Genomic DNA, 20,397 nt, shown 5'->3' on the forward strand with positions numbered 1-20,397 from the left:
GTACCAGGGTACAGAAGGAGTACCTGGGTGCTGGTGTACCAGGGTACAGAAGGAGTACCTGGGTGCTGGTGTACCAGGGTACAGAAGGAGTACCTGGGTGCTGGTGTACCAGGGTACAGGAGGAGTACCTGGGTGCTGGTGTACCAGGGTACAGGAGTACCTGGGTGCTGGTGTACCAGGGTACAGAAGGAGTACCTGGGTGCTGGTGTACCAGGGTGCAGGAGGAGGAGTACCTGGGTGCTGGTGTACCAGGGTGGAGGAGGAGTACCTGGGTGCTGGTGTACCAGGGTGGAGGAGGAGTACCAGGGTGGAGGAGCGTACCTGGGTGCTGGTGTACCAGGGTACAGGAGGAGTACCTGGGTGCTGGTGTACCAGGGTACAGAAGGAGTACCTGGGTGCTGGTGTACCAGGGTACAGGAGTACCTGGGTGCTGGTGTACCAGGGTACAGAAGGAGTACCTGGGTGCTGGTGTACCAGGGTGCAGGAGGAGGAGTACCTGGGTGCTGGTGTACCAGGGTGGAGGAGGAGTACCAGGGTGGAGGAGGCGTACCTGGGTGCTGGTGTACCAGGGTACAGGAGGAGTACCTGGGTGCTGGTGTACCAGGGTGGAGGAGGAGTACCTGGGTGCTGGTGTAGGCGTCACCGTTGCGGTAGCGGGTAATGTGGCGGGACCTGCGGGCGTAGTGGTAGCACAAGGCCTTCCACCAGATGACGGGCTGGGCTGACCTCATCCCCTCGATCATGGACGACACGTGTGAGGCTGGCGTCGTGTGGGTCACCTGCGGGAGGTCACGCGCTCAGGTACGGCGCTCAGTCACGCACTCAGTCACGCACTCAGTCACGCGCTCAAGTCACGCGCTCAGGTGAGGCGCTCAGTCACGCGCTCGGGTCAGGAGCTCACTCATGCACTCAGGTGAGGCGCTAACTTAAGGCTCAGTCAGTGGGTGAAGGGTGAGTGAGAAAGGGAATGATGGTTGTCTCTCGGAGTGAATCAGAGAGAGAGAGAGAGAGAGAGAGAGAGAGAGAGAGAGAGAGAGAGAGAGAGAGAGAGAGAGAGAGAGAGAGAGAGAGAGAGAGAGAGAGAGAGAGAGAGAGAGAGAGAGAGAGAGAGAGAGAGAGAAGAGAGAGAGAGAGAGAGAGAGAGAGAGAGAGAGAGAGAGAGAGAGAGAGAGAGAGAGAGAGAGAGAGAGAGAGAGAGAGAGAGAGAGAGAGAGAGAGAGAGAGACAGAGATGAGAGAGAGAGAGAGAGACCCACATCAAGATGCTATCATCAGTAGAATATGCTAGACTGGCCAACATAAGCACTGACTTTAAAAACGTGTGTTAGGAATCATTTAGGACCTTATAGACACCGTATGTCAGACCAATACTGGAGTATACAGCTCCACCATGGAACCCTTATCAAGTCAAGCACAAGACGAAACTGGAAAAGGTTCAAAGGTATGCCATTAGACTAGTACCCAAGCTCAGGGGTATGAGCTAGGAGGAAACTTCTACGGGAACTAAACCACACATTGCTGGAAGACAGAAGCGCTAGGGTAGTAAGTAAGTAATTATCAAAGGAAGGCACCAAACCGTGAAGGAAGCACCATCAAATGTGAGGGATAATCAGAGGGCGCTAAATATCACCAAGGATGCCAATACGAGAACAGAAACGCATAAGGCGAATGATATCAAAAGTATCCGAGTCACCAAGAATACAATCGAGAGACAAGCGACCGCGGGAGACGGTCGGAAAACAAGACACACGCTCGTCCCGGAAGTCAGGACATTCAACAAGGATATGCACGACCGTAAGAGGGACAAAGCAATATGGACAATAAGGAGCAGGGTGGCGCTCCATCAAGTGACCATGAGTTAAGCGAGTATGGCCAAACCTTGCCAGAGCCTTTCCCATCGCCGGTTACGTGGTAGGAGGACAGCCACTAAACTTTTAAGAGTACACAGTTTGTTACCAGTAACAGGCGACCAACAAGCCTGCCAACGGGTAAGGATGGAGGAATGGATAACCGGGTAAAAGTCGGAATAAGGAATACCTTTACATGAGATGGGACAAGAGCGGACAGCTTCCCTGACAGCAGCATCCGCATGCTCATTTAAAGAGACACCAATATGGCTGGGAACCCAACAAAACTCAACCGACTTAAATTTACTGTGAACAAGAAACAGCCAATGGTGGATCTCGACAACCACTGGATAAACCGGATTAAAGGACCCGAGAGCCTTGAGGGCACTACGAGTCAACAACAACTACAAAGGAAGATAGACAACGAGAAAGCAGGAGATGAAGAGCATAGAGAATAGCATAAAGCTCCGCTGTGAAGATGCTAGTCTCCGGAGGTGAGCGACACATATAAGGGCAATCAGGAAAAACAACTGAGCAACCAACACCGTCCGCAGACTTAGACCCATCGGTGAAGACGGAAACGGAGCGGGAGTGAGAAGAAAAGTGCTCAAGAAAAAGGCGTTTTAGAACCGTAGGAGGGGTAAAAGCTTTAGAGATGCGGGTCAAGGATGTACAAAACTGCGAAAGGGGGACTCTCCACGGGGGCAAAGAAGGAACAACACGAGGAGAAATATTAGAAATACAAACGGAAAGAGAATCTTGTAAACGAAACAACCGGACAGAAAGAGGGAGGTGGTGAAGAGGAACAGGAACCACAGGAGGGGTAACAGTTAAAGCACGACAGAGGCGAGAGGAAGGATGTTGCAAAAACCGCGCAAGATAGCAAAGACAGTAGCGATCACGGCGGTCCTGGAGAGGTAGGAAGCCAGTGTCAACATACAAGCTAAGGACGGGAGTCGAACAAAAGGCACCAGAACTGAGGCGCAACCCAGTATGGTGCAAAGCATCAAGACGGCGAAGAGTAGAAGGAGAAGCAGACGAATAAGCAGGGCAACCATAATCGAGCTTAGACAGGATGAGAGAGGAATGTAAAGCGAGGAGAGTGCGCCTATCCGCTCTCCAAGAAGTATGGAACAATACCCGAAGGAGGGTAAGGGCCTTAGAGCACTCAACATGGAGGTAAGTGATATGGGGAGACCAATACAAACAAGTGTCAAAGAATAACCCCAAAAGCTTCGCGGAATCTTTGTAATCAAGGGGATGATCATAAAGTGACAAAGAGGGGCGAAGAATGATCCGTTTCCGAGTAAAAGTCATGGCACAAGTCTTAGTCGCAGAGAACTTGAAGCCATGATCGGTGGCCCAAGACGACACGGCATCAATCGCAAGTTGAAGCCGGCGTTAAAGGAGAGGCGAATCATCACCCTGACAGCAAAAGGTAAGATCATCGACATAGAGAGCGGAGAAGACACCTGAAGGAAGAGAGGAAAGAAGACCATTGAGGGCAACCAGAAAAAGAGTAGTACTCAGAACACTACCCTGGGGCACACCTTCGTATTGCTGAAAAGAGGCAGAGTGCGGTACCAAGCCACACCCAAAAGGAACGACGAGAGAGGAAGCTGCGGAGAAAGAGAGGGAGGTGACCACGAAGGCCAAAAGAATAAAGCTGGGATAGAATATGATATCGCCAAGTGGTGTCGTAAGCCTTTTCCAAGTCAAAAAGAACGGCAACAACGGAGGTCTTCGCAGCAAAAGCAACACGAATATAGACCTCCATGTTCACCAGGACATCTGTCGTGCTGCAGCACTTGCGGGAACCAAATTGAGAAGGGGAGAGGTGGTGATGGTGTTCCAAGAACCACATTAGACGAACGTTAACCATACGTTGAAAGAGTTTGCAGACACAAGTGTGAGGGCAAAAGGGCGAAAGTCCTTAGGGGATGTTCCCAGAGACCCTGGTTTGCAAACAGGGAGGACAACGGCATCGAGCCAGTCCTCAGGGACTGACGACGACTCCCAGATCCGATTATACAGACTCAGTAAATACTAAGACGTGCACGAAGGGAGATGGCGAAGCATCTCGTAGTGAATGCCATTGGAGCCCGTTGCCGTAGAACCGCAGAGGGCCAGGGCAGACTGAAGTTCAGAGAGAGAGAAGGGATCGTTATAGGGAATGCGAAGATGAGTACAGAAATCCAAAGGACAAGACTCAAGGACAGGTTTACGAAGGAGGAAAGATTGCGAAAGATGAAAACCAGAGCTAACAGAAGAAAAGTGGGAACACAGTTCGGTAGCGACCTGCAATAGGTCCGCCACAAGAGTACCACGGAGGTGAAGGACCGATGAGACATCGGGTAGCGACCTGCAATAGGTCCGCCACAAGAGTACCACGGAGGTGAAGGACCGATGAGACATCGGGAACAAACTTATCCGCTATCTTGCGGATACGCTTCCAGATCTGTGGCAGAGGAGTTTCAGACGTAATGGTGGAGACATAAGATGCCCAACAATTATGTTTAGCCGTATGGATGGCCCTATGGTCCACCACACTCGCCTTCCGAAATAAAAGAAAAGAATCGGCTGTCTGCCGGCGGCGGTGTCTCTTCCAGGCTGCACGCTTATAGCAGACAGCCCAAGCACAGTCTGTATTCCACCAGAGAACGCACTTCCGTGGGCCCCGAGAGGAAGAGCAAGGAATAGAGCGGAGGGCAGTGTTGAAGACGGTGTCATGAAAAAGGAGGAGAGAGCGAGGGAGAGGCAGAAGGGAGAAGTCAGAGAGAGCAGCACTGAGGGTAAATAGGTTCCAGTCTGCCTTAGCAAACTGCCACCTAGGGAAGGAGAGAGGAGGGTGAAAAGAGAAAAAACGTAACAAGGATGTGGAAATGGTCACTGCCATGGAGGTCATCAAGAACCAGGATCAGGGTCAGCGAAGTCAGGGTTAGAGTGCATAGGTAAACTGAGTAAAGAAGGAGGAAAGGTACCTAGAGGACCAACCAGGGGCGGACGAGCAGGGTCCGGAGGAGGAAGAGGGGGGATAACAAAAGGGTCAAGGACAGCAGCAGGAGGGACAGAAACAAGGGGATGCACTTCAGCAAGGGCACCAACCGAGAGGGAAGTGGGGGCTAAAGAGACCTCCATAGCAAGAACAGAGGGCGGAACCACTGAAATGGGAGGGGACGGAGCGAGAGAGTCAGACGTAGTGGGCGAGGAAGAAAGCAAAGCCTTTTTACCCGTCGGGGAGGAGGTAGAAGAGGAGCCAGGCTTACACTTCTGACTCAAAGAGACAGGCGTCCCAGCAACTACGTACTGGGCAAAGGATTCCAACGTCTCAACAGGAGAAGCTGAACGAGAGCATATACGACGGACGTTGGGAGAGCGATGGACATCAGCCCGTACCAACAGGTGGCGTGGAGAGCCAATAGGCGGAGGAGAAGGATGGGAAGGAGGATCGGAGGGAGACGAGGAAGCAGACATAGGAGACATGACAGACCGAGCAGGAAGAAGGGGAACCCCAGACAGAGGACCAGGAGGGGGACCCTTCGGGACAGAACTCAATGGAACAGAGGAGGGAGCGGTGGGCGCATCAGGGTCCAAGGCCTGGAAACGGTTTCGAGTCTGAGGAAGGTGGGAAGGACAAGGAGAGGCAGAGCGCAACACTCGAGCATAAGGCGGGAGCTGGCGAACCTGGCACCTCGCCTCAGGAAAAGATAAATGCTCCAGGTGCTTCAAGTTAAGGACAGTTGCCTTAAGCTTGTAATGTATACACGCATGGGAGAAGGTAGGGTGGGCCTCACCGCAATTGTGGCAGCGAGCCTGGGGAGAAGTGCACTCGGACTTAGAGTGACCTTCGCCCCCACACAAAGGACAGAGAGAGACAGTTCCAGAGCAGCGGAGGGCACCATGCCCAAACCTCCAGCACTTACTATAGAGTTAAGGAGAGGGAATGTACTCCTGGACGGAGCACCTGGCACCAGCAAGAATGACAGACGGCGGAAGGGTCCTACCATCAAAGGTAATCTTCACAACCCGAAGGGGGTTGACGGCGACGACCACGAGGGGGACGAGTAAACGAGACTACCTGGAGGACAGAATAACCCTGGGCATCGAGGATATAACGAATATCCTTGTGGCAGTCCTGGAGATTCCGAACACTGGTTGCAACATGGGGTGGGAGGAGAATAGTGCCAACACTGGCATTCAACCGAGTGTTCTTGGAGACAAGAACAGGGGTCTTGCCAAGGCAGGACAAGGTGGCCAAGCGGGAGGCTGCATCCTGAGAAGGAGCAGCAACGACAGGTGCACCGAGACGGGTGGGGTGGAAAGTAACAGAGGCATCTACGGAATCAACAAGGTGCGTGTGAAGGGAGAAATCGTCAGGAGGCGCAGAATCAAGAGGGAGAAGATCGAAGTATTTGGCTCACGAAGCGGGACCAAACAAGGCCTTATACGCATCAGCACGGGAAGGAATCGAGCGAGTGTGGCCATATCGAGGACGGTGTTGAGAACTCCCAGAGAGAGAGAGGGGTTAAAAGACGCAGCAGTCTCAACTAGAGACTGAGCCGTGCCAGGGGACGAGGTGGTCACCACTGGAGGCTTGGGGCTCGACCCAACCACAGAGGAGGGAGGGGAGCCGAAGGGAGTAGTCAGGAGGGTCAAAGGAGGAGCAGGGTCAGGGGCCCAACACAGCGGGGGCTACAGAGCCAGGTCTTCCAATACAGTCCGACTCAGTTGCTTGGTCACCCACCCCACGAGCCTGAGAGGGTACAAGAGGAACATTCATCAACAGAGACACGAAAAGAAAGACTTTCATTCACGAATGTGCCCCCACACCCACCATGGAGCCACAATTAGAGGTAGGACACCCAACAAGAAGCTATCGCCGATCAAGTCGAGGCCACCTAGGGGTGCGTTGTAAGTATACGCCCCACAAACGCCACCTTCCGTCAGTCCGTCGAGATCGGGTTCAGTGACGAAAGGGAAATTGACAATAAAAGGTTCCCCTCGCTCGAGATGTTGGGTACTACAGTTCAATGGGTGCAAGAGTATACCTCCTCAAACACCAGGGCGTCAAAACAAAAGAAGACCAAAAGAATGATCAAAATAGGCACAAGGTCAGCAGGAAATGACAACGAAAAAGGAGAAGAGGGGGGGGGGAAAAAAACGAAATAAAAGGAAAAGGCGTTCAGAAAATTTGAGAGGACAGCAGCAGGAGCACAAGGCTACAAAAGAACAGGGGGACTGCCCCAAGGAACATCACACTCAGGCAGCCGCCCACCAAGCCCCCTCACGGCAGCAACGAGCTGGACAGGGAGGGGAAAGCGCTAGGGAAGACATGACCACAACATACAAGAAATTGATAGGGTAGATAAGGACACCGCACCACCTCCCATGAATATTTCAGGGCTATTCTCCTTGACCACATCACACCCACGGGTTCAGTTAAAGTCATACCATTAGTACACAATCTTAGAAGCCTGGCAGAGGAATCGATCCAGGATGCAGGTTCGAGTCCTCTGCCTTACCCCTAAGATAGTCTCATATACTATCAACTTGAGCAGGTGGCGCTCACCTGGATCCTGGTGGGACAGTGGAAGCACTCGACCAGGTAGACGAGGTAGAGCATGACCAGGAAGGCCACAGGGATGTAGAGATAGCCGTCCTCACAAGGGCTCAGCAGGCGCGTCCTGGTGATGGGGAAGGTGTCGAAGTTCACCACCACCTTCGGGACCTGCAGAAGGCGAGAAAGGTGAGGCGGCTGGCTGGCTGGCTCTAGCTACCTTGTCTGCACCAGTACACAACATTACCACCATAATAACTATATGCAACGCCCCAGATAATATGCTCTTCCACATTTTAACAAGACAATACCTTACCCTTGACACAATCTTCCACACAAATAATTGTCAACAGTAGAGAGTTACCACATAATTGTTTGGCCATCATTCCTTAAGTGCACATGTAAAACAGTCAAACTAATTGAATAGCTACAACAGGAGAATATCTACTGAGTTATTCACATTTTGGAGAGAAATTTCCAACCACAAAACCCTTGTGTTTTAAATAAATCCCATAAACCTCTCTCAGTGGTCATAATAGACTTATATCTTTAATTTACATATGATTGTTAATGTTCTGGGGTCCCAGAATGTGCTTTGGGACCCCAGAGTACCTGGGTGAGGCAGGACACAGTACCTGGGTGAGGCAGGTGAGGCAGGACAGTACCTAGGGGAGGCAGCGGAGGGAGGACAGTACCTGCGTGAGGCAGGACAGTACCTGGGTGAGGCAGGGGAGAGAGGACAGTACCTGGGTGAGGCAGGGGAGAGAGGACAGTACCTGGGTGAGGCAGGTGAGGGAGGACAGTACCTGGGTGAGGCAGGACACAGTACCTGGGTGAGGCAGGTGAGGGAGGACAGTACCTGGGTGAGGCAGGCGAGGGAGGACAGTACCTAGGGGAGGCAGGGGAGGGAGGACAGTAACTGGGTGAGGCAGGACAGTACCTGGGTGAGGCAGGGGAGAGAGGACAGTACCTGGGTGAGGCAGGTGAGGCAGGACACAGTACCTGGGTGAGGCAGGTGAGGGAGGACAGTACCTGGGTGAGGCAGGTGAGGGAGGACAGTACCTGGGTGAGGCAGGTGAGGGAGGACAGTACCTGGGTGAGGCAGGTGAGGGAGGACAGTACCTGGGTGAGGCAGGTGAGGGAGGACAGTACCTGGGTGAGGCAGGGGAGTGAGGACAGTACCTGGGTGAGGCAGGGGAATGAGGACAGTACCTGGGTGAGGCAGGTGAGGCAGGACAGTACCTGGGTGAGGCAGGACACAGTACCTGGGTGAGGCAGGTGAGGGAGGACAGTACCTGGGTGAGGCAGGGGAGGGAGGACAGTACCTGGGTGAGGCAGGGGAATGAGGACAGTACCTGGGTGAGGCAGGTGAGGCAGGACAGTCCCTGGGTGAGGCAGGTGAGGCAGAACACAGTACCTGGGTGAGGCAGGACACAGTACCTGGGTGAGGCAGGTGAGGGAGGACAGTACCTGGGTGAGGCAGGTGAGGGAGGACAGTACCTGGGTGAGGCAGGGGAGGGAGGACAGTACCTGGGTGAGGCAGGACAGTACCTGGGTGAGGCAGGACAGTACCTGGGTGAGGCAGGGGAGGGAGGACAGTACCTGGGTGAGGCAGGACAGTACCTGGGTGAGGCAGGGGAGGGAGGACAGTACCTGGGTGAGGCAGGACAGTACCTGGGTGAGGCAGGGGAGGGAGGACAGTACCTGGGTGAGGCAGGACAGTACCTGGGTGAGGCAGGGGAGGGAGGACAGTACCTGGGTGAGGGAGGACAGTACCTGGGTGATGTAGAGGAGGGAGGACAGTACCTGGGTGAGGCAGGTGAGGGAGGACAGTACCTGGGTGAGGCAGGACAGTACCTGGGTGAGGCAGGTGAGGCAGGACAGTACCTGGGTGAGGCAGGACAGTACCTGGGTGAGGCAGGGGAGGGAGGACAGTACCAGGGTGAGGCAGAGGAGGGAGGACAGTACCTGGGTGAGGCAGGGGAGGGAGGACAGTACCTGGGTGAGGCAGGCGAGGCAGGACACAGTACCTGGGTGAGGCAGGTGAGGGAGGACAGTACCTGGGTGAGGCAGGCGAGGCAGGACAGTACCTGGGTGAGGCAGGACAGTACCTGGGTGAGGCAGGGGAGGGAGGACAGTACCTGGGTGAGGCAGAGGAGGGAGGACAGTACCTGGGTGAGACAGGGGAGGGAGGACAGTACCTGGGTGAGGCAGGACAGTACCTGGGTGAGGCAGGGGAGGGAGGACAGTACCTGGGTGAGGCAGGCGAGGCAGGACACAGTACCTGGGTGAGGCAGGTGAGGGAGGAAAGTACCTGGGTGAGGCAGGCGAGGCAGGACACAGTACCTGGGTGAGGCAGGGGAGGGAGGACAGTACCTGGGTGAGGCAGGTGAGGGAGGACAGTACCTGGGTGAGGCAGGACAGTACCTGGGTGAGGCAGGACAGTACCTGGGTGAGGCAGGTGAGGGAGGACAGTACCTAGGTGAGGCAGGTGAGGGAGGACAGTACCTGGGTGAGGCAGGACAGTACCTGGGTGAGGCAGGACAGTACCTGGGTGAGGCAGGTGAGGCAGGACACAGTACCTGGGTGAGGCAGGTGAGGGAGGACAGTACCTGGGTGAGGCAGGTGAGGCAGGACACAGTACCTGGGTAAGGCAGGTGAGGGAGGACAGTACCTGGGTGAGGCAGGGGAGGGAGGACAGTACCTGGGTGAGGCAGGACAGTACCTGGGTGAGGCAGGGGAGGGAGGACAGTACCTGGGTGAGGCAGAGGAGGGAGGACAGTACCTGGGTGAGGCAGGACAGTACCTGGGTAACGCAGGGGAGGGAGGACAGTACCTGGGTGAGGCAGGGGAGAGGACAGTACCTGGGTGAGGCAGGTGAGGGAGGACAGTACCTGGGTGAGGCAGGTGAGGCAGGACAGTACCTGGGTGAGGCAGGTGAGGCAGGACAGTACCTGGGTGAGGCAGGGGAGGGAGGACAGTACCTGGGTGAGGCAGGGGAGAGAGGACAGTACCTGGGTGAGGCAGGCGAGGCAGGACACAGTACCTGGGTGAGGCAGGATACAGTATCTGGGTGAGGCAGGACACAGTATCTGGGTGAGGCAGGGGAGGGAGGACAGTACCTGGGTGAGGCAGGTGAGGCAGGACAGTACCTGGGTGAGGCAGGTGAGGCAGGTGAGGCAGGACACAGTACCTGGGTGAGGCAGGACACAGTACCTGGGTGAGGCAGGACACAGTACCTGGGTGAGGCAAGACACAGTACCTGGGTGAGGCAGGACACAGTACCTGGGTGAGGCAGGACACAGTACCTGGGTGAGGCAGGACACAGTACCTGGGTGAGGCAGGACACAGTACCTGGGTGAGGCAAGACACAGTACCTGGGTGAGGCAGGACACAGTACCTGGGTGAGGCAGGACACAGTACCTGGGTGAGGCAGGACACAGTACCTGGGTGAGTCTGCACCAGGTGATGGAGGCGAGGCAGGAGACGATGAGTAAGGTGAGTATGAAGCACTTCCAATTAGCTCCGTGACGCAGCGTCCCACACACCGTCTGTCGCTCTGGGCGTTGCTGTGGGAGGGTGATACAGCCAGTTATTGTTGCTGTGGGAGGGTGACACAGCCAGTTATTGTTGCTGTGGGAGGGTGACACAGCCAGTTATTGTTGCTGTGGGAGGGTGACACGACCAGTTATTATTGCTGTGGGAGGGTGACACGACCAGTTATTGTTGCTGTGGGAGGGTGACACGACCAGTTATTGTTGCTGTGGGAGGGTGACACGACCAGTTATTGTTGCTGTGGGAGGATGACACAGCCAGTTATTGTTGCTGTGGGAGGATGACACAGCCAGTTATTGTTGCTGTGGGAGGGTGACACGGCCAGTTATTGTTGCTGTGGGAGGGTGACACGACCAGTTATTGTTGCTGTGGGAGGGTGACACAGCCAGTTATTGTTGCTGTGGGAGGGTGACACGACCAGTTATTGTTGCTGTGGGAGGGTGACACGACCAGTTATTGTTGCTGTGGGAGGATGACACAGCCAGTTATTGTTGCTGTGGGAGGGTGACACGACCAGTTATTGTTGCTGTGGGAGGGTGACACGACCAGTTATTGTTGCTGTGGGAGGATGACACAGCCAGTTATTGTTGCTGTGGGAGGGTGACACGACCAGTTATTGTTGCTGTGGGAGGGTGACACGACCAGTTATTGTTGCTGTGGGAGGGTGACACGACCAGTTATTGTTGCTGTGGGAGGGTGACACGGCCAGTTATTGTTGCTGTGGGAGGGTGACACGGCCAGTTATTGTTGCTGTGGGAGGGTGACACGGCCAGTTATTGTTGCTGTGGGAGGGTGACACGACCAGTTATTGTTGCTGTGGGAGGGTGACACGACCAGTTATTGTTGCTGTGGGAGGGTGACACGACCATTGTTGGTCGTGGTAACTGTAAGATCAGAAACCAACTCAAAGAGTTCATGAAAACTCAAATCACGTACAACCAGTGAAGAATATATACATAATAAAGATGAGAACAGCAACAGGAGCCAGCAATGTCTCAGGGACAGCACCTGAGGTAGCAACACGGGCTCCGGGAACAGCGAGGTCCAGTGACTCCACCACCGAGCTGGCAGGACATGCAGGAACAAAACCGGGAAGTGGACATTGGAGGGAAGGACTGAAGCCTTCATTGAGAGGAACCACATTTACATTTTTGAGAGAGAGAGGCGTGCTAGTGCATGCCTGTGAGACTGTAATGTGTGACAGCTTCTACAGTCTCAGGCACGGACGGGGAACGACAGCAGACAATATGAAATCTGGGAGGAGGTTTGAAGAACGGGCCGGGCAGAGATTTGTCCAGGAGGGTCAGACGGCAGAAGGGAGGGCTGAGAAGAGATACGGTATCGAAAGGTGAAGGAGGTCACAGTTGATAGGTGGAGGGGGGGTGGAGAAGTGGCACAAATACTGTGTGAAGGAGAAGACTGTGAAGGAAGGGTGGAATGCCAGTCAGCGAACTGTGAGGAACACCGTCGGCCTCGAAGTGAAGAGGAACGGAAGGTGGGAGATGGTGGTGTCGAGGTTGAAGGTTTTGAAACGTTTCTGGAACTCGGGGAGGGAAGAACGTTTGGGAAGAGTAGTACGATGGAATGCAAGAGTATAAGTCATGTCAGAGAAAGAATTAAGATAGCGGATCTAGCGTCTTGCCTCAGGGAAAGATATAAGATTGCAAATGTTTTTAAGTTGATGATGTTTTGTTTACATGTATAGTACATGCGTGTATGTATGAGAGGCGGCATGGTGGGTGAGGACTGATGCAGCCAGCTTGAGGAGAAGAGCAATATGTCTAAGAATGACCAAGGTCACCACACCAGAGACAAAGGGACATGTCGCTACTACACTTCAAGACACCATATCCAAATATCCACGAGCTATTACAGAAGCGCGGAGTGGGAATGTATGCCTCAACATGGGCCACTGGCGAAGAAATACCCAAGATGGAATGACCCTACCATCGTGACCTTAACTACTCTTAATAGAATGACGACGACGACCACGACCTCGTCAAATGAACGTATCAATCACGACGACAGAACAACCTTGCGTCTCGAGGAACTACTTAATACCGTCAAGCAATCTTTGACTTCCCGATCTCCAGTCGCAACACGCTGCAGGAGAATGACCGTGCCAGTGCTGGCATTCATTTGACATTTGTAGGAGGCCCGGCCAGACCCGGGTCTCCCCAATGGCGGCCAGGGCGCCGCCAGGGCGCCGGCTGGGCGCCAGCGTCTTCTTCAGCGGCCACGGCGACGTCAACACACCACCCCGAGCGAGGTTAAAGGTAACTTAAGTGTCCACAGTCAACAAGGCACTTGTGTACGTGTAAACAGTCAAGATGTGTGTGTTTATCACATCAAATATCATCTCCCAGGCATCACACGGGGAGCAGGTGGTGGCAGCCAGGCATCACCCGGGGAGCAGGTGGTGGCAGCCAGGCATCACCCGGGGAGCAGGTGGTGGCAGCCAGGCATCACCCGGGGAGCAGGTGGTGGCAGCCAGGCATCACCCAGGGAGCAGGTGGTGGCAGCCAGGCATCACCCGGGGAGCAGGTGGTGGCAGCCAGGCATCACCCGGGGAGCAGGTGGTGGCAGCCAGGCATCACCCGGGGAGCAGGTGGTGGAAGCCAGGCATCACCCGGGGAGCAGGTGGTGGCAGCCAGGCATCACCCGGGGAGCAGGTGGTGGCAGCCAGGCATCACCCGGGGAGCAGGTGGTGGCAGCCAGGCATCACCCGGGGAGCAGGTGGTGGCAGCAGGCATCACACGGGGAGCAGGTGTTGGCAGCCAGGCATCACCCGGGGAGCAGGTGGTGGCAGCCAGGCATCACACGGGGAGCAGGTGGTGGCAGCCAGGCATCACCCGGGGAGCAGGTGGTGGCAGCCAGGCATCACCCGGGGAGCAGGTGGTGGCAGCCAGGGAGCAGGTGGTGGCAGCCAGGGAGCAGGTGGTGGCAGCCAGGGAGCAGGTGGTGGCAGCCAGGGAGCAGGTGGTGGCAGCCAGGGAGCAGGTGGTGGCAGCCACGGAGCAGGTGGTGGCAGCCACGGAGCAGGTGGTGGCAGCCAGGGAGCAGGTGGTGGCAGCCAGGGAGCTGGTGGTGGCAGCCAGGCATCACCCGGGGAACAGGTGGTGGCAGCCAGGGAGCAGGTGGTGGCAGCCAGGCATCACCCGGGGAGCAGGTGGTGGCAGCCAGGCACCACACGGGGAGAAGATGAAGGCAGCCAGGCATCACCCGGGGAACAGGTGGTGGCAGCCAGGGAGCAGGTGGTGGCAGCCAGGCATCACACGGGGAACAGATGGTGGCAGCCAGGCATCACACGGGGAGAAGATGAAGGCAGCCAGGCATCACCCAGGGAGCAGGTGGTGGCAGCCAGGCATCACACGGGGAGCAGATGAAGGCAGCCAGGCATCACCCAGGGAGCAGATGAAGGCAGCCAGGCATCACCCAGGGAGCAGATGAAGGCAGCCAGGCATCACCCAGGGAGCAGGTGGTGGCAGCCAGGGAGCAGATGAAGGCAGCCAGGCATCACCCAGGGAGCAGGTGGTGGCAGCCAGGCATCACCAAGGGAACAGGTGGTGGCAGCCAGGCATCACCCAGGGAGCAGGTGGTGGCAGCCAGGCATCACCCGGGGAGCAGGTGGTGGCAGCCAGGCATAACCCAGGGAGCAGGTGGTGGCAGCCAAGCATCATCCAGGGAGCAGGTGGTGGCAGCCAGGCATCACCCAGGGAGCAGGTGGTGGCAGCCAGGCATCACCCAGGGAGCAGGTGGTGGCAGCCAGGCATCACCCAGGGAGCAGGTGGTGGCAGCCAGGCATCACCCGGGGAGCAGGTGGTGGCAGCCAGGCATCACCCGGGGAGCAGGTGGTGGCAGCCAGGCATAACCCGGGGAGCAGGTGGTGGCAGCCAGGCATCACCCGGGGAGCAGGTGATGGCAGCCAGGCATCACCCAGGGAGCAGGTGGTGGCAGCCAGGCATCACCCAGGGAGCAGGTGGTGGCAGCCAGGCATCACCCAGGGAGCAGGTGGTGGCAGCCAGGCATCACCCAGGGAGCAGGTGGTGGCAGCCAGGCATCACCCGGGGAGCAGGTGGTGGCAGCCAGGCATCACCCGGGGAGCAGGTGGTGGCAGCCAGGCATCACCCAGGGAGCAGGTGGTGGCAGCCAGGCATCACCCGGGGAGCAGGTGGTGGCAGCCAGGCATCACCCGGGGAGCAGGTGGTGGCAGCCAGGCATCACCCGGGGAGCAGGTGGTGGCAGCCAGGCATAACCCGGGGAGCAGGTGGTGGCAGCCAGGCATCACCCGGGGAGCAGGTGGTGGCAGCCAGGCATCAGCCAGGGAGCAGGTGGTGGCAGCCAGGCATCACCCAGGGAGCAGGTGGTGGCAGCCAGGCATCACCCAGGGAGCAGGTGGTGGCAGCCAGGCATCACCCAGGGAGCAGATGAAGGCAGCCAGGCATCACCCAGGGAGCAGATGAAGGCAGCCAGGCATCACCCAGGGAGTAGATGAAGGCAGCCAGGCATCACCCAGGGAGCAGATGAAGGCAGCCAGGCATCACCCAGGGAGCAGATGAAGGCAGCCAGGCATCACCCAGGGAGCAGGTGGTGGCAGCCAGGCATCACCCAGGGAGCAGGTGGTGGCAGCCAGGCATCACCCAGGGAGCAGGTGGTGGCAGCCAGGCATCACCCGGGGAGCAGGTGGTGGCAGCCAGGCATCACCCGGGGAGCAGGTGGTGGCAGCCAGGCATCACCCAGGGAGCAGGTGGTGGCAGCCAGGCATCACCCAGGGAGCAGGTGGTGGCAGCCAGGCATCACCCAGGGAGCAGGTGGTGGCAGCCAGGCATCACCCGGGGAGCAGGTGGTGGCAGCCAGGCATCACCCAGGGAGCAGGTGGTGGCAGCCAGGCATCAGCCAGGGAGCAGGTGGTGGCAGCCAGGCATCACCCAGGGAGCAGGTGGTGGCAGCCAGGCATCACCCAGGGAGCAGGTGGTGGCAGCCAGGCATCACCCGGGGAGCAGGTGGTGGCAGCCAGGCATCACCCGGGGAGCAGATGAAGGCAGCCAGGCATCACCCAGGGAGCAGGTCGTGGCAGCCAGGCATCACCCAGGGAGCAGGTCGTGGCAGCCAGGCATCACCCGGGGAGCAGGTGGTGGCAGCCAGGCATCACCCAGGGAGCAGGTGGTGGCAGCCAGACATCACCCGGGGAGCAGATGAAGGCAGCCAGGCATCACCCAGGGAGCAGGTGGTGGCAGCCAGGCATCAGCCAGGGAGCAGGTGGTGGCAGCCAGGCATCACCCAGGGAGCAGATGAAGGCAGCCAGGCATCACCCAGGGAGCAGGTGGTGGCAGCCAGGCATCAGCCAGGGAGCAGGTGGGGGCAGCCAGGCATCACACAGGGAGCAGGTGGTGGCAGCCAGGCATCACCCAGGGAGCAGGTGGTGGCAGCCAGGCATCACCCGGGGAGCAGGTGGTGGCAGCCAGGCATCACCCGGGGAGCAGGTGGTGGCAGCCAGGCATCAGCCAGGGAGCAGGTGGTGGCAGCCAGGCATCACCCAGGGAGCAGGTGGTGGCAGCCAGGCATCACCCAGGGAGCAGGTGGTGGCAGCCAGGCATCACCCGGGGAGCAGGTGGTGGCAGCCAGGCATCACCCGGGGAGCAGATGAAGGCAGCCAGGCATCACCCAGGGAGCAGGTCGTGGCAGCCAGGCATCACCCAGGGAGCTGGTCGTGGCAGCCAGGCATCACCCGGGGAGCAGGTGGTGGCAGCCAGGCATCACCCAGGGAGCAGGTGGTGGCAGCCAGGCATCACCCGGGGAGCAGATGAAGGCAGCCAGGCATCACCCAGGGAGCAGGTGGTGGCAGCCAGGCATCAGCCAGGGAGCAGGTGGTGGCAGCCAGGCATCACCCAGGGAGCAGATGAAGGCAGCCAGGCATCACCCAGGGAGCAGGTGGTGGCAGCCAGGCATCAGCCAGGGAGCAGGTGGTGGCAGCCAGGCATCAGCCAGGGAGCAGGTGGTGGCAGCCAGGCATCACCCAGGGAGCAGATGAAGGCAGCCAGGCATCACCCAGGGAGCAGGTGGTGGCAGCCAGGCATCAGCCAGGGAGCAGGTGGTGGCAGCCAGGCATCACACAGGGAGCAGGTGGTGGCAGCCAGGCATCACCCAGGGAGCAGGTGGTGGCAGCCAGGCATCACCCGGGGAGCAGGTGGTGGCAGCCAGGCATCACCCGGGGAGCAGGTGGTGGCAGCCAGGCATCAGCCAGGGAGCAGGTGGTGGCAGCCAGGCATCACCCAGGGAGCAGGTGGTGGCAGCCAGGCATCACCCAGGGAGCAGGTGGTGGCAGCCAGGCATCACCCGGGGAGCAGGTGGTGGCAGCCAGGCATCACCCGGGGAGCAGATGAAGGCAGCCAGGCATCACCCAGGGAGCAGGTGGTGGCAGCCAGGCATCACCCAGGGAGCAGGTCGTGGCAGCCAGGCATCACCCGGGGAGCAGGTGGTGGCAGCCAGGCATCACCCAGGGAGCAGGTGGTGGCAGCCAGGCATCACCCGGGGAGCAGATGAAGGCAGCCAGGCATCACCCAGGGAGCAGGTGGTGGCAGCCAGGCATCAGCCAGGGAGCAGGTGGTGGCAGCCAGGCATCACCCAGGGAGCAGATAAAGGCAGCCAGGCATCACCCAGGGAGCAGGTGGTGGCAGCCAGGCATCAGCCAGGGAGCAGGTGGTGGCAGCCAGGCATCACACAGGGAGCAGGTGGTGGCAGCCAGGCATCACCCAGGGAGCAGGTGGTGGCAGCCAGGCATCACCCAGGGAGCAGGTGGTGGCAGCCAGGCATCACACAATTTCCAGCAGATGCTCTGATGCTGTTATCGAATCATCTCTGATGTGATGGCGTTATCAGGTAAGTTAAGACGTGTTATTGGCCAATCATGGGGGGCGAGCTTCGAGATGTTCATAATATTGGCCAATCATGACGTGAGCAACTGCCGTCGACTCTCCCCATTACATAATTAAATGCTCCAACATTCTAGACCAACGTGATCTGACCTACAGCTTGCCCATACAACCTCTCACTGTTGCTATTTCCACCTCAATTTCACCTCGTTAACATCACAGATCACCTCACATTCTTACCTCACACCTGCCAGTATTTTCACATGTGTGGGTTTGGAGTCATATTTATGAAGGTCTTCTAAGCGAAAGATGTTCTCAAATGACTGTCGATTTGTAAATAATACCTCACTTTATACACTGAACTGATCGCGGGGTTACCTCACCCCAGCGATGGTTTATATGGTCCAACTTTCGTATACAGAAATTATGTCTTATGATTGGCTATTGACAAGTACTGATGAGCAATGGTTACTGCAGTCTGTGTCATATATGTGAGCTGTTAGGACAGTGTGTGTTATATATGTGACCTGCTAGAACAGTGTGTGTCATATATGTGAGCTGTTAGGACAGTGTGTGTTATATATGTGACCTGCTAGAACAGTGTGTGTCATATATGTGAGCTGTTAGGACAGTGTGTGTCATATATGTGAGCTGTTAGGACAGTGTGTCGTATATGTGAGCTGTTAGGACAGTGTGTGTCATATATGTGAGCTGTTAGGACAGTGTGTGTTATATATGTGACCTGCTAGAACAGTGTGTGTCATATATGTGAGCTGTTAGGACAGTGTGTGTCATATATGTGAGCTGTTAGGACAGTGTGTCGTATATGTGAGCTGTTAGGACAGTGTGTGTCATATATGTGAGCTGTTAGGACAGTGTGTGTTATATATGTGACCTGCTAGAACAGTGTGTGTCATATATGTGAGCTGTTAGGACAGTGTGTGTCATATATGTGAGCTGTTAGGACAGTGTGTGTCATATATGTGAGCTGTTAGGATAGTGTGTGTTATATATGTGAGCTGTTAGGACAGTGTGTGTTATATATGTGAGCTGTTAGGACAGTGTGTGTCATATATGTGAGCTGTTAGGATAGTGTGTGTCATATATGTGAGCTGTTAGGACAGTGTGTCATATATGTGAGCTGTTAGGATAGTGTGTGTTATATATGTGAGCTGTTAGGACAGTGTGTGTTATATATGTGAGCTGTTAGGACAGTGTGTGTTATATATGTGAGCTGTTAGGATAGTGTGTGTCATATATGTGAGCTGTTAGGACAGTGTGTGTCATATATGTGAGCTGTTAGGACAGTGTGTGTCATATATGTGAGCTGTTAGGACAGTGTGTGTCATATATGTGAGTTGTTAGGACAGTGTGTGTCATATATGTGAGTTGTTAGGACAGTGTGTGTCATATATATAAGCTGCTAGAACAGTGTCGTATATATAAGCTAATAACCCCCCCGTGCCATCCAGGGGTGGTAACCAGCAGTAATATTCCCCAAGAAGCGATCTTCCTCCTCCTCAAAATGTGGCTCCAATTACACCATTTTACGCGCCAATTGTGCCCTCACACGCCGAGAGATGGTCCCCGTTACCTGATCCACGGTCTTCTCGTAGGGCCAGAAACCCGCCCTACTAGAAAATGGCGGCGAAATATCGCGTTTTCTGTTTTGGGTCCTCTGGCAGGTTAGGATGTAAGGGGGCACTTTAGTACGACAGTTTCGTGACGTTGGGGGAGGGGGGGGGGACTTTAGGAGGACGGGGCTGTGGTGTCAACAAGGATCTTATTAAGAAATACCTGTGTAGAGGTGCAGATGCGTGTGACGAGGGAGCATTATATTGGGCTTGGTCTCGGAGGTACGACAGCGGTGGTGTGGGCGTGAAGGCACTGTTGTGGGCGTGAAGGCACTGTTGTGGGCGTGAAGGCACTGTTGTAGGTGTTGGTGTGGGCGTGAAGGCACTGTTGTGGGCGTGAAGGCACTGTTGTGGGCGTGAAGGCACTGTTGTAGGTGTTGGTGTGGGCGTGAAGGCACTGTTGTGGGCGTGAAGGCACTGTTGTAGGTGTTGGTGTGGGCGTGAAGGCACTGTTGTGGATGTGAAGGCACTGTTGAGGGCGTGAAGGCACTGTTGTGGGCGTGAAGGCACTGTTGTGGATGTGAAGGCACTGTTGAGGGCGTGAAGGCACTGTTGTGGATGTGAAGGCACTGTTGTGGGCGTGAAGGCACTGTTGTGGATGTGAAGGCACTGTTGAGGGCGTGAAGGCACTGTTGTGGACGTGAAGGCACGGTTGTGAGCGTGAAGGTACTGTTGTTGGCGTGAAGGCACTGTTGTGGATGTGAAGGCACTGTTGTGGGCGTGAAGGCACTGTTGTGGATGTGAAGGCACTGTTGAGGGCGCGAAGGCACTGTTGTGGATGTGAAGGCACTGTTGTGGGCGCGAAGGCACTGTTGTGGGCGTGAAGGCACTGTTGTTGGCGTGAATGCACTGTTGTGGGTGTGGGCGTGAAGGCACTGCTGTAGGTGTGGGCGTGAAGGCACTGCTGTAGGTGTGGGCGTGAAGGCACTGCTG

At 56.5% G+C, this 20,397-nt stretch overlaps 1 protein-coding gene across 4 annotated transcripts in view; it reads right to left on the reverse strand.

The window, feature by feature from the left end:
* Positions 1 to 20,397, reverse strand: part of LOC123772380 (transmembrane protein 151B) — a 73,236-nt gene that overhangs the window by 20,910 nt on the left and 31,929 nt on the right. For all 4 annotated transcript variants that reach the window (XM_045765474.2, XM_069325807.1, XM_045765473.2 and 1 more), the window contains exons 3-5: positions 10,850 to 10,972; positions 7,416 to 7,574; positions 621 to 779 (exon numbers count right to left, since the gene is read on the reverse strand). In XM_045765474.2, coding sequence (XP_045621430.1) covers positions 621 to 779; positions 7,416 to 7,574; positions 10,850 to 10,972 — 441 coding nt within the window. The remainder of the gene's footprint in view (positions 1 to 620; positions 780 to 7,415; positions 7,575 to 10,849; positions 10,973 to 20,397) is intronic.

Source organism: Procambarus clarkii, chromosome 17, assembly GCF_040958095.1.
Source record: "Procambarus clarkii isolate CNS0578487 chromosome 17, FALCON_Pclarkii_2.0, whole genome shotgun sequence".
NCBI classification, from domain to species: Eukaryota; Metazoa; Arthropoda; class Malacostraca; order Decapoda; family Cambaridae; genus Procambarus; species Procambarus clarkii.